The following is a 12,753-nucleotide window of genomic DNA, read 5'->3' as shown; positions in this document are numbered from 1 at the left end:
TTGGTGATAATTGGATTTATTCGTATTTTCTTTATCAGTCTATGTGGACTTCAGAAGCTACACTCTAAATATTACACTGACATACTGACTGTAAATAGCCAAATGAAGCCACTAGGCCTACTGTAGGCTAAAACTGAGTCAGTAGATCTGCTGGCCATACAGCAAATCCAATGACTACAGATGACATTTTGTTACAACATGAAGTTTGTAAAGAAAAAATACAAAAGAATATTTAAACTGTACAGAATATGTTACAAAAACACTGTTAATTAGAAGACATGTGCTATTTGTACAAGTCAGTGAACAGTCATTAGTTGTCTTGTGTGTGTTGATGGACACATCCAGGTCTGAGATTAACCTGTAAGCAAGTTAAAAGCTTTTCTCATTGTGTTGCTTAGAAGTTCTGCAGTTCAGCTGGATATACAAAATTACTTCTGAAGAGTTTGTAGGCCAAGAGCTGTCCCCCGAATATCATCATCACCAGGCCTGAACCTGCAGGGACAGAGAGAGAGACATTAAATAAACAAGAGGAGAGGGATCAATCAGAGGAAGCTGTCCTCGTGAAACCCTGGCTCTGACAGCACAGGAAGTTATAGTCAGAAAACTATCCTCACATCAGGCTCAAATAAGAGCTGGACTTTTCGCGTTCTGTAAATGGGACTGGAGACAGATAAGACACACATGGGTGGACAGATAGAGAGAAGAAGAAGTATGAGACTCACCCAGAGCTATCCACCATTGCTCCGCTGAAGGCAAATCTGACATCACTGTAAACACACAACAGAAAACTGTCCATCACTACACTGTCCATGAAATTCATACAACAGATCCACACAAGAGTAACGCATGGTGCAGGGTTTACATATCTGATCATTCTTCATTTCAATTTAAGAAAAATTATCTTTTTTTAATATATATATATTTGGTGATGAGACACACATTCAGTGTCTGTGTGGTGCCTTTAAACTTTGAACTACATCCCGTTACATAATTAGGCCTCCAATCCTATCAGCTGTTCCGCTCTATTGATCCACTTTGTGTGAGTGTGTGTTTACCTGCGACCGTCATCGCCACATGCAGCAGTGTGACAGTTATTGCGTAATCCCAGACCCACTCCTCTACGATCCAGGCGAATATCAGTCCTCCCAACACATAGGTCACCTCTGTGGAGATGACACCAACTGGCAGCAGCAGAGAAAACAATGTGTTAAATTTTAACTCAGATTTGTCTGCAGGTTTTTTTTGTTTTTGTTTTTTTTTTACATTTAACTGTCATTTTCATATATGCCATCATAGTTTATAGCAGGACGAAACACTTATCAGATACAACAGAATGACCGTTTAGCCTACTTATCAGGCCTCTTGAATAAAGTCTGCATGAAAATCCAACACTCATCACTGATTAGTTTTTTGATGTCTTTGTTTCCTATGAAATATGAAACATCTGTTCATCAGTATAGTTACAGTGATGTCGCAGCGCCTCCAGCTGATTCAGGTGCAGTTACACTGATGTAAGTGGTGTCAGTGAGGCAGCATGTACTACATCAGGGCTCTGGAGCCAAAACACTTACATGGATTACAGTCATCATTAATTTATGTCATTAATCCCACTTGTGTTTTTCCTGCTATCACAGTGTCTACACTGATCCGCACCACAGATAAAATGTGTTCTTGAAGTGGTAGAAAGTTACACTTGGGGGATTAAAGTGGTACTCTGACAAAAGACGTTAAGAGTGACTTGAACTTTAGATGTCAATCTGAATCTGATGTAGTGGAGTAACAAGTAGGCTACAGAGTTCACTTCTGAAAATGTCCCGGTAGTATTACTGTATGAAGCAGCCTGCAACTGAAATACACAAGGAAATGTCAACAACCTCTGTCTACACTTTACAACACTTTTGTGTAAATGTTTTTGGTTCAACTCCACCTTTGATACTCACCCAGGTATTTGGGATTCTGCCATGATGGTTGCGTTGTGTAATCAAATGGAGTCAACAAGCTGTTGATCTCATGAACCCTGGAGACACAACAGCATGATAAACAATGTGCAGGCCTGTCTGAGTCCCAGCAGGTTGTAGATGTGTGTATGTGTGTGTGATTGTACCTGAGCAGGCCGATACAGACACTGACCACGATGTAGTAGAGAGAGTAGAAACACACCATGCACATCAGCAGATTCTGTAGGACGACCTGAGGAGAGGAAACTAAATATTATACTCTGACCCACTGACCCATAATGGCCACTCAGGAATTTTATTTGACTGTTTTAAAGGTGTTATTTAATCTTCCTTTTTGTGTGACTGTAGAAAATCAATGACATACAGTAACTGTTCCTCAGCAAGAGACTTTCCTTGTCTTTAGGTTTTTCAAACATCTTCCATCATCTATGTGGTGAATTAACAAAGGAGGAACACACAGAGAATATGAACACCAAGAGAAATAAAGATCTGTGTCAGCGCCTTTAATCTGAAGAGAAACTTCTAGATGTACAGCAAAGACATTAATGTTATTTGATGTTGTGTGTGTGTGTGTCCCAGAGCTGCTTCTCTCCTCCATTTTCTGTGACAAACTGTAAACTGTTTTCTTGTCTGTAACAACATCTATTGCACGTCTGTCCGTCCTGGGTGAGGGATCCCTCCTCTGTTGCTCACCCTGAGGTTTCTCCTGTTTTTCCCTGTTAAAAGGGTTTCCATGGAGTTTTTCCTCAGTCGATGTGAGGGTCTAAGGACAGAGGATGTTGTTACGATGCCATGTAAAGCCCTTTGAGACAAACTGTTTGTAAAAACGGGCTATACAAATAAAATTGCCTTGCCTTGCCTGCCTTTCTCCTTCTCTTCCTGACCCAGTAAACTGCAGCTCGACAGCAGCTCGGCCGCTCACCAACGTCTCCTTTCATAGATGATTAACTGCAGCCTTTACAGGAAATGAGCTACATGACACCTTGGCAGAGCAGATAAGAGACCTTTTCTCACTGCTGACATTTGGGCTTGTCAAACATAGGTGTGACTAATTCCATTAATAACGGGCTGCGTTCCAGGCCGGTGTGTTGGTGCCGGGGCTGCACACCGCCACAACTTAAGGGAACGAGGCCGTTAATCTTATTAGTCTCACCTGGTCTTACCTGCACTTCCTCTGCTGGGACGAGATCAAAGAACAACTTTCACTGCACTGTTCAAAGAAGAGGAAACTGTACATTTCTGCTATCCAGCTGAGATCCTGCTACATGCTGTTGAGATGTTCAGTGACTGTGGAATCTATTGGTTTATCCTTTCATCTTTACTGTACAGTGGAAGACAAATAGTGAGAGAGACAGTTTCCTTGAGTCCAATGTGCTTCTGGCACCAGAATTAGGTCAATGTTTCAGTTTGTCACGTGACTGTTCCCATTAGCCTCAGCTGTGCAAATGTTCGTGTGCTAACACACCTACATGATTAACATTGTAGCAGCTAATTATTACCTGTGTTGCCACATGGATATATTATAAGAATATGTATAGTCTATATAGCATACTATAGTTACATATATGAATATTATTTATGCCAGCACTGTGGCGTCTCACAGCAAGAGGGTTCTGGGTTCAGTCCCCAGACAGTATGGTCAATGGATGGATATATTGTTTATATATGTAATTATAGTTCTTATACATGCATTATTGAAGTCAAAGCATCAATGTGGCCAATCACAGCCTCTTAAAGTCACTTCCATGGTTGTCACCTTAATGTTTAAGCACTAATCACTGTAATATTCAGTGGATTTCTCATTTATGGTGCTAAGACGCATTCACTACTTTAACTTCATCCTCCAATGTTCTTGTTGACTGGCTCTTCTCCAACTTCCTGTTACTGGAAAATAGTGACAGAACAGAATGAATGTCTGTCAGGTAGTATAAAAAGTGATTTGTTGCCATTGTGGCCCACATTCGATTTGTCCACCTTAGCTGCAGCGGCCACATGGATCTATTTCTGTGTCCTGACCAGACAGCCATGAGGATATGGGTGTGTCTGAACGCAGGAAAGAAGCCGGGCTCATGCTAATACCCTGAGAGACAGCTAAACACCTTAGCTGCCTCTCTGCTGTGTTTCTGTCATATTCACACGACACAAAAAGAAAACAGGATGGAGACTTCAATTCCCTCATCAGTCCTGCTGTGTTTTATCTGAGTACTGAGAAGCTTGGAAATGTGAAAGAGACAGTCTGAGAAAGAGCTCATAAACCAGCTGGTTAAATGCCGAGTCTGACTGTGACAAGGATGACATCAGCCCTTTTAAAGAAAGCCAATGAATTATTTAATAATGTCGGAACATCAGTGAAAACAGACAATATTGATTATAAGCACCATTCATCTCTATCAGATATAAACCTCCTTTCTGTGTATTGAGCCTCAGCTACATCAGACACTACAACAACAGACATCAACTCTTCTTGTACATGTCCTACATCCTATCAAAGGCTCCTTACCAGGGTATCACTGGGTGTAGTCTTGAGGGATAAGGGTCCATGGCGTTTTATGAGTGTGAATCCACAACAACGACAGCAGTAGTCCAACAACATGAATGGCTGCTGGTCTATGTGAGAGCATGTAGGCTACATGTGTGCACTGCATGTGTGTCTCTCTCTGTGTGTGTATGTGTGTGAGAGAGAGACAGCATGTTGGAGGGTAGGTGGGTGCAGGGATTAGAAGAAATTGGATTACTACTAAGTAAGCACGGAGTAAATCCCAAAAGGGATAAAGTTGAACATACTCTAGTAAAGTGAGTTGACACACACATACACATACACACACAATCCAAAAGAAGGGAACTGGTTTAAGATTTAATTCTGCAGGAGGAGCCACTCTGTACTCATCCCCCCATCACTTCATTCAACTCAGTCTTCTTTTTCACATTTTGTTTACTGCTTCATCTCCTTCACACACACTCTGTCTCCAAAGTAAAAGCATAAAGCAGAGGAAGAGTTAATGTATGAAGTAGAACTGAAATGATTGGTTGATTGATTGATTGTTGGATTCCCCATTCAACAAAATGTTAATCATGAACTGTATTGATAAGCAATGATGACCTGGTTCCAGCCTCTTGGACGTGAAGATTTATGACTATTATTTGTCTGAAATTATATATTAATTAGGCTATATTAATATATTTAAAAATATATTTTATTTTTCATCACATTTTCAGTGTGAATGAAAAGTAGGTGTCAGGTTGATGAGAACAATTGCTGCAAGATTAGTGTAAAGACATTTCCCACAATAAAATCACCCGACAACCAAATGGGACTTCATGTATATTCTTAAGGTGTTTTGGTGAATCCTCATTGTACTGTGATCAAAGCACCACTGACAAAATGGTTCGGCAGTTTGTATTATGAACACAAGGTGGTGCCACTGCCTCATAAACAGGGAGCATAGCGTCACCGCTGACAAGAAACACAAAAACCTGGAGATAAGAGCCACATGCAGTCTGACAGCAGCAGATAAGATGAGACATTTAAATGCAGATTTGTCAGCGTCATAAATCATTTTCCTCCATGTTTGTTTTTTAGCGGAGAGGAAGAACCTGAGGCAGATAAAAAACAGGCCGATCATCCATCATCTGTTGATGAAAATACAGAGTAAGGGGCTGAAAAGAGAGAATTAATGACGAGAGAAAAATGATGGAAACAAAGTAGCCTAAATACAGACATTAAGACCATTTCCTGTCTCGCTCCAGAAATAAAGAAACTCAACTCCTCAGCATCACAACTTACGCATGTGTGTGTGTGCGTGTGGTAAGGCATGTGCACATGTGCCTTTGTATGAGTATGGACCATGTAACCTGCATCATTGTAACCATAGTGATAGAGAGCACGAGAGTTGGGCACATGTAGAGAAAGACAGACGTCATAACTATTGAGCTCCTTCTGTGTGTGAGAGTGTGTGTGGAAACCAATCATAGACATCTCTACACACTCTTCTATTCTACAGGTTCAAATATAGAACTAAAGGTTTTCGAGGACTGATAGATGTTACTGTGACACTGAAGTCTTCTGACTAGTCTCCGGTGCAGTAGATGAAGACAGCACAGACACAAAAGAACATCAGTGTTGTCCTGTTTAGCTTTAGATGATATGTAAATATGAGGCTAGAACTGCCAGTCAGTTCACATAGTCCAGCTCAAAGACTGGGGACAGAGCTATAGTCTAGCAAACAGAAGCGTGCCCTGCAAACAGGGAATCATACCGTTTCTTCTTTTTTTTTTTGTCTAGATTAAACAAATAAAATACACTGTTTATATTGTTGAGCTTAGATGTGTTATGTAGATTTTGTTGCCATCAAAGAAAATCAGAGCTGCTGACCTGCACAGTCGCAGCTTAGCAGCCGTGAAATAACAAGAGCAGCCGAACACTTATGAATTATTAAGCCCACACTAAACCTCAGATGAAAAACTGTTTTTTTGTTGTTGTTGTAAGGAACAGTCATTTTAAGTTGTTTGCTATAATGGCAGTTTGTTTGTTTTTAGCTTAAGTTTAGTTACAGTTCAAACACATGAAACAGCTGCAGTACATTCAGATGTGTGTATGAAACATGCAGGACTAATATGAGGATGAAAAATGGGCTCTTGTACCTTAGAGAGTGTGTTTACACCACAGGAGAGAGTTCAAACAATCTGTGTTTCATCCACAGAGGCAGAGAGGTGAGCTCAGTCATCTCCTCATCTGCTCTGTTTAACTCTTCAGTTTAAAACCAGACACAGGAGGAGACACCAAGGCTCATTGACCTACATGTCAGCATGGCACAGTGTGGGGGAACTACAGTATGAGTGTGTGTGTGTGTGTTTCAGACAAATTGTGTTCTTTTCAGACTTTCTGACATTTAATAGATCATGACAATAATCACTAGTTGCAACACTAAACCATTTCCTTCCTCCTCTGGACAATCCTCCAATCACCAAGCCTGAAATAACCTCAGAGGACCTCCCATTGGCTGATTCACCACTCTCCGGACCTGTCAGTCATCTGCTCATCCACTGAAATACTCTTCAAAAGTTCAAAATGACAAATCCTCATTTCCTGCTTCTTCCTCCTCACACCTCTTCTCCTTTTAGCCCCGCGTCTTTCCATCATCTCCTCAGTTTTCTCTCCTCCGTCCTCTTTCCAAATCTCTCTTTCCTCCATTTCCTTCTAATTATTGAGCTGCACACTCTTGACCACAGCTGCTTACAATAAGTAGCCTATAACACAAAAAGCCAGCACATTTTGCAAATCCCATAATCCCAAGTGGGCTTGTAAACAAGAAATGTGACCGTCAACAGTATAAGGCTTTGTTTTCCCTTCTCATTTTCTCCCACACTCCCTCGCTCCTTCCCCTCTTCCTCTCCTTCTGTTTCTCTCTGCCCTTTCTGCCGTCTGTTTTCATTTCCATCCTTCATGGAATGTAAATACAGCGGCGAGTCGACTGACCACCGCACCAGGGACAAGACTTCGGCACCAACCCCCTCCAGATCTTCTACTGCACCACCACCAGTTCACTTCTGAGGCAACATGTGGCTTCATGTGATCACATGTCACCACACAGTACACAGGAGCTGTGAGCGGCTGCTGGTTCAGAGAGCGGCTGCTATAAACAGAGAGAGGGCCAGGGCTCAGGTCACACATGTCAGTGTGTGAGTGTGTGTGCACTCATCTCAGCTATCTGAACAAATAACACCCTCCCTCACACACAGTTTATTGCTTTAATGTCTGTCTAGCATTCTTTTCTCTCCAGTGTGTCAACTTTTCACTGAATGACTTCCAGCCTGGAAATACAGGAAATAACCAACATGCCAACATCTGCAACGTTTCTGCTGCCACAACAGTGTGTGTGTGTGTGTGTGTGTGTGTGTGTGTGTGTGTGTGTGTGTGTGTGTGTGTGTGTGTGTGTGTGTGTGTGTGTGTGTGTGTGTGTGTGTGTGTCCATAACTACAGACCTCTGAGGGCTGATGTATATCAACACACCAGGAGCGGATGATGCTGACACTGCAGCTGTCACACAGTCAACAGCTTCTCTTACTTTTGTTGCAGCATCTGAAGGTTAATGTTGTTTCAGTGTCCTGCTCATTAGAAACACATCTAACACCACAGCATCTCTCTCTATGTTCTTCTAAAATGTCACTCAACCCACCATCATCTACTCTCTACAGTCTACACATTAAAGGTATAATATGTAGGAATTACCCCCATCTAGCAGTGCAGTTGCATATCTGAACGTATTCTTGATGTTGCATTCACGTGAAATCGCGCAGACGTCAGACAGACAACAGAGGCTGCATGTAACAGGATAAACAAGCCTCTATGTAAACAAGTGGTCCATATGTTGTTGTATGCCGGTGTGATTCGACTTAAGTGAAATACGTATTTATGAAAGCAATATTTGATTTTTGCTAATAAAAAGCCAAATAAGTTACATACTGGAGCTTTAGACAAAACCATGGCACAGTTTCCCTCAGAATTGCGCACACAAGCATGTATACACAACTACAATTCTCCACGCTGCACGCAACCCCCCACCACCTCTCTCTCTCTCTCTCTCTGTCTCTCTCTGTCTCTCTCTCTCTCTCTCTCTCTCTCTCTCTCTCTCTCTCTCTCTCTCTCTTTCTCTCATTCCCAGCAGCCTCGCAGCTCTGGAGGACTTGGATGAAGCTGCTGCGTCTCTCTCCGGCTCAGGAGTAAAACGCGCGTTTTACTGGCTGTGAACAGTTTTTCTCTGTTTCCTCTCAACGCAGCAGCTTCCTGCTTCTCTTTTCTTCCTTTGCTCTTCACGTAAATCCAAGTTTTTTTCTTTTTCTTTTTTTTTGGCGAAAGCCGGAACAGCGAGAGTTTTACGCGTTGGGGCCAAGAGGACGGACATAGCTCATTGGGTTTTTTGTCTTCTTTTTCCCATCAAACGGGGGATGTTTTTTCTCAGAGGGAACTAGAAGCTGGTTGACGACTTCAGATCTGTGAGATGTGATCACGGATTTCCCCTCAGTCGTAACCAGGAGCGCGTTTCTTCGTCCTCATTGTCCTGAGCACGCTCCCTCTCTCTCCCTCTCTCTCCAAATGGCGTAAAACGTGCTCCGCTGAACGAAGTCTCCACATGTTTCTAATCTGACTCAGGGTCTGTGGTCATGTCAGTGCAAACTGAGGGGCTCGGTTAAAGCCCTGGATGGAGTAGGGAGTGCGCTGCTCTTTTCTCCTGCATGGCTGTTGAGTGGAAGTAGCCTCAGAGCGGAGGATGCTCTCTGCCCTCCCACCCCCAGGTCACAGCCTGACCCCCCTCCAGGCCTGATGGCACAGCGACGGTGAACCCTGGGCTTCTGTGAAGGTAAGAGCTGAGCTGACCTCTGGAACGACTCGGGCTGACAGCTCTACAGTCTATCTCTTTATTTCCATCCATATTTAATTATGTTTTCTTGAATATTTGATGTACAGTGAAGTTTAACATCAGCACGAGCCTCTGACAGTCTGACGTTGTGTGTCACAGTCATGTCTCTGCTGTTGGACTGGATCATCTGAGGCACTGACAGTGTTGTGCTTCATGGAGACGAGCTGCTGCCTCTTTATGATAATTGAAGAAGACATCATCATTTACTGCTATAAAGACAGGTCAAAAGGTTGTTACTACAGGGCCAATAACCCAGTCCCATACTCTCATTAATAACAAATATATGATCACTTGGCTCTGAATAATACTTTGTGTAGGCTACAGTGTGTGCTTTACCTGCCCCTCCCCCCTCATAAAAAATCAGAATCAATAAGTAGAGAGTTTTAAAAAATCTCAGTAGTTAAACAACTTAACACAAAACGTCTCTTATTTCACTTTAAAGTAAGTCCTTGGTGTTTTTTCTCTTAAAAACCACTTGTTTACATAGAGGCTTGTTTATGCCATTGCATGCGTCCGTCTGCCCAATTTCACATGAATGCAGCATGAAAAATAGGATTGAGTTGCTTGTGATGTAAAACTGCAACGATATAGGAGTAATTCCTACAGTACATATACCTTTTAAGTTTCCACATCACACTCAGCTCTCTAACTGCACCTTGATTGGCTTCCATTTGTGAAACTCTTTCTACAGAAACTTGATTTTAAAAGCATGTATATGGTGCCGAGCTCTGCTCATAAATGAAGTGGTTCTGCAGCGTGAAGGTTACAAACTAGGTACATTCACAAAACTCAAAACTCTTTATTCCAGTTAACATTTTAGCCCTGGATGCTCTGTCACTGTGAATCAGGAGGAACTCTCACCTTGAGGGCTGTTTGAAAACTCAGGGAGCCAAATGGCTCATAATGAGACGTCTTTTACACAGCAACACACCCCGCTTTAATTTGAGAATCATTAACAAGTCAGGCGACGTCTCTACTAATCCTCCTTCACAGATATCATACTAACTGGATAATCCTATTTAAAGACCCCTCTGGTAGATCAGCACTTGCTCACTCCAAAGACACACAGAGACAGATGTGTGAGCCCAGATGTCCCAGTGTAAAAGAAACCCAGCATCTGTGGAAAGTACCCCACTTCATCTGTTCGCACTGAGAATACAGAGGCAAATTAAATAAGAACTGTTAGTGAAAACAAAGAATAATTAATGCAACTGAATTCTTTCTGAAACTAGAGCAGGCCTCTGGTGTCCCTGGTTGGACACCATACAGGCTCCAGGTGTCCAGGACTTAGCAGCACTGCAGGACACACGGGGGACACCTCGAGTGTGGGTTGACTGACTGACAGTCGCAGCGGTGAGGAAGACACAGTGACTCATTTAGCTCAGATCAACGGGGGGCTCACTCCAGCACACGCACACACACACAAGTTTGACTGCAGCATTTGAAGCTTCGGTTTAGAAGTTAATTCAATCAAGCATAGCTGAATTTATCATGATCAATGTGAAGGAGACTTAAAATGATTAGTAGTAAAAGAATAAAGAGGATGGTGAGGAGGGAGCTGGACCTGACACTGGAGGTTTCATTAGAAAACACAAACTGGCAAAAGGTCACCTGAAAACACGGAGTGACATATTGTCCAGACAGATGAGTCACCCTTCCAGTGAGTCTGTAGGAGTAAAAACATAAACACATCCTCTATCTGTTTATCCTCTCCTTTTGTTTTCCTCCCTCTGATACAGATCCTCCCTCCTCCTCCATCTGCTCCGTGTTACGTCTTTTCATCCCTTGTGTCTTTTTTTAACCACAACCAATTTCCAAAGGAACTTGGGATCAAATAAGAAAAAGGAACACAAAACACCTTTTAATCCCATAAAGTGCAGCCGGTGTTAGAGCAACAAGGCTGAGACATCAGGCTCCAGAGAGCTGATTATTCAGGAGCCACCATCAGTCAGACCACGACTCAGTCACAGCCACGGCAGAAAACACTGCAGAAAGATTCAATACTGGAAGAAAAGGATAACTGTTCCCAGGACAGTGTGGGTGTGGACGGGCCGAGCCTAATTGACAGTTTCCTTCCTGTCGGCGCTGCTGCACTTGTTAAGGAGGACACTTACACCTTCGTTATCCTCTCGGCTAAATGCAGTTTAGGGACCTCATGTTAGTCCCGGCTTCATCCTGAGAGCAGGGCTCGTGTCGCGCTCCTGGAACATCGTTACCTCTTTCTAATGTGTAGATCAGTGAAAGTCTGACATGTTGTCTGATGACATGTAAGCATGTTACATCTCCACCATAAGATGTGAAGACAGCATAATCAAGCAGAATAACTGGAAACATCTGTGTGTCTGTTAATATTTGGATTCATCTCATGGTTTAGTGACTTTAGTGCAGAGATCGGGGCTATAACACATCTGGATGAACTGTCAGAGGGACAGATCAAAGAGGAAATCTTTATCTTTAGGGAGAACATCTGCGTCAGTTATCTGCTCTTTGGTTTGACAACCCCATGGAGTTATTCAGGGCCTGGTCTTACCTTTGTTCATACTTCTACTAACACAATGAAACAATGAAAACACATAAACACACCATTTAGACATGGGGAGTTGTCTCCTTGCTGTCCTGTGGTGTCACACGTGGTGAGGAAGCCTGTTATATGTATAGCACGAAAAGAACATCAGAGCAAGAAAAAAAAGGCAAAGCAGCCAGACCTGTGGTGTTTGAGCAGGTAGAGCAGGGGCTGCTGGGACATCTGAGGCTGTTGTGTTTCTCTGCAGCTGTCTCTGACTTCTGACCGCTCTGGAAAACATGGTGAATTAGTGAAAGGTGACTGATCTCTTCCTGCTGCGGGTCACATCACGTGTTATAAGACATGTCACAGCTTTGTGTCATACGTCATCTCATCTCTCTGCTCAGCCGGCAACTGTGGCATGCTGCCCGCTGAAGCAGAGAAAAAACATCTTTGAATGATCATATCGTATCATTGTTTCACACAAACGTTGCTGCTTACTAAAGTTGATACAGGTTTTAGTTTTGACCTTGTATGTTTGAGGCGGCTGTAAGACGTTCTCTTCAGGGAGAACAACACTACATCCTCAGATAATCCCTCACAGGAAGGACACTCTGCTCACAGACTCTGTCATTATGCAGAAATGTGATCGCTGCAGGGTCTGTTTTGAATCCTCATCTATGTTAGTGTGTTTATGGAAGCATCGTTACGGACGTCCAACATTTGAGCCTCGGCTGCCAAAAAGCATCAGCATCACATCTGTGAGCAATTTGGTCCAAAAAATGAAAGTCAGGAACTAAAAAGAGCAAACAGGGCCATCGCAGAAAGGACCATGTGAACTTCTTCTTCCATTAAACTGTAGGTTGATGGTTTT

General features: G+C 42.7%; 1 protein-coding gene across 1 annotated transcript; it reads right to left on the bottom strand.

Annotated features, from left to right (window-relative positions):
- Positions 1–394: 394 nt before the first annotated feature.
- Positions 395–4,589, bottom strand: tmem244 (transmembrane protein 244; the record flags this gene model as incomplete). The annotated part of the gene is made up of 6 exons (XM_084000190.1): positions 4,459–4,589; positions 2,105–2,190; positions 1,941–2,017; positions 1,056–1,181; positions 723–767; positions 395–492 (listed from the first exon to the last, which is right to left on the bottom strand). Exons 1-6 carry the CDS (start codon positions 4,549–4,551, stop codon positions 395–397), a joined length of 525 nt encoding a protein of 174 aa, XP_083856316.1. The 5' UTR covers positions 4,552–4,589.
- Positions 4,590–12,753: the final 8,164 nt, after the last annotated feature.

This window comes from Trachurus trachurus, assembly GCF_905171665.1.
Source record: "Trachurus trachurus genome assembly, chromosome: 24".
Taxonomy (NCBI): Eukaryota; Metazoa; Chordata; class Actinopteri; order Carangiformes; family Carangidae; genus Trachurus; species Trachurus trachurus.
The sequence above is the reverse complement of the archived record's forward strand: the minus strand, read 5'-3'. Positions and strand labels throughout refer to the sequence as shown.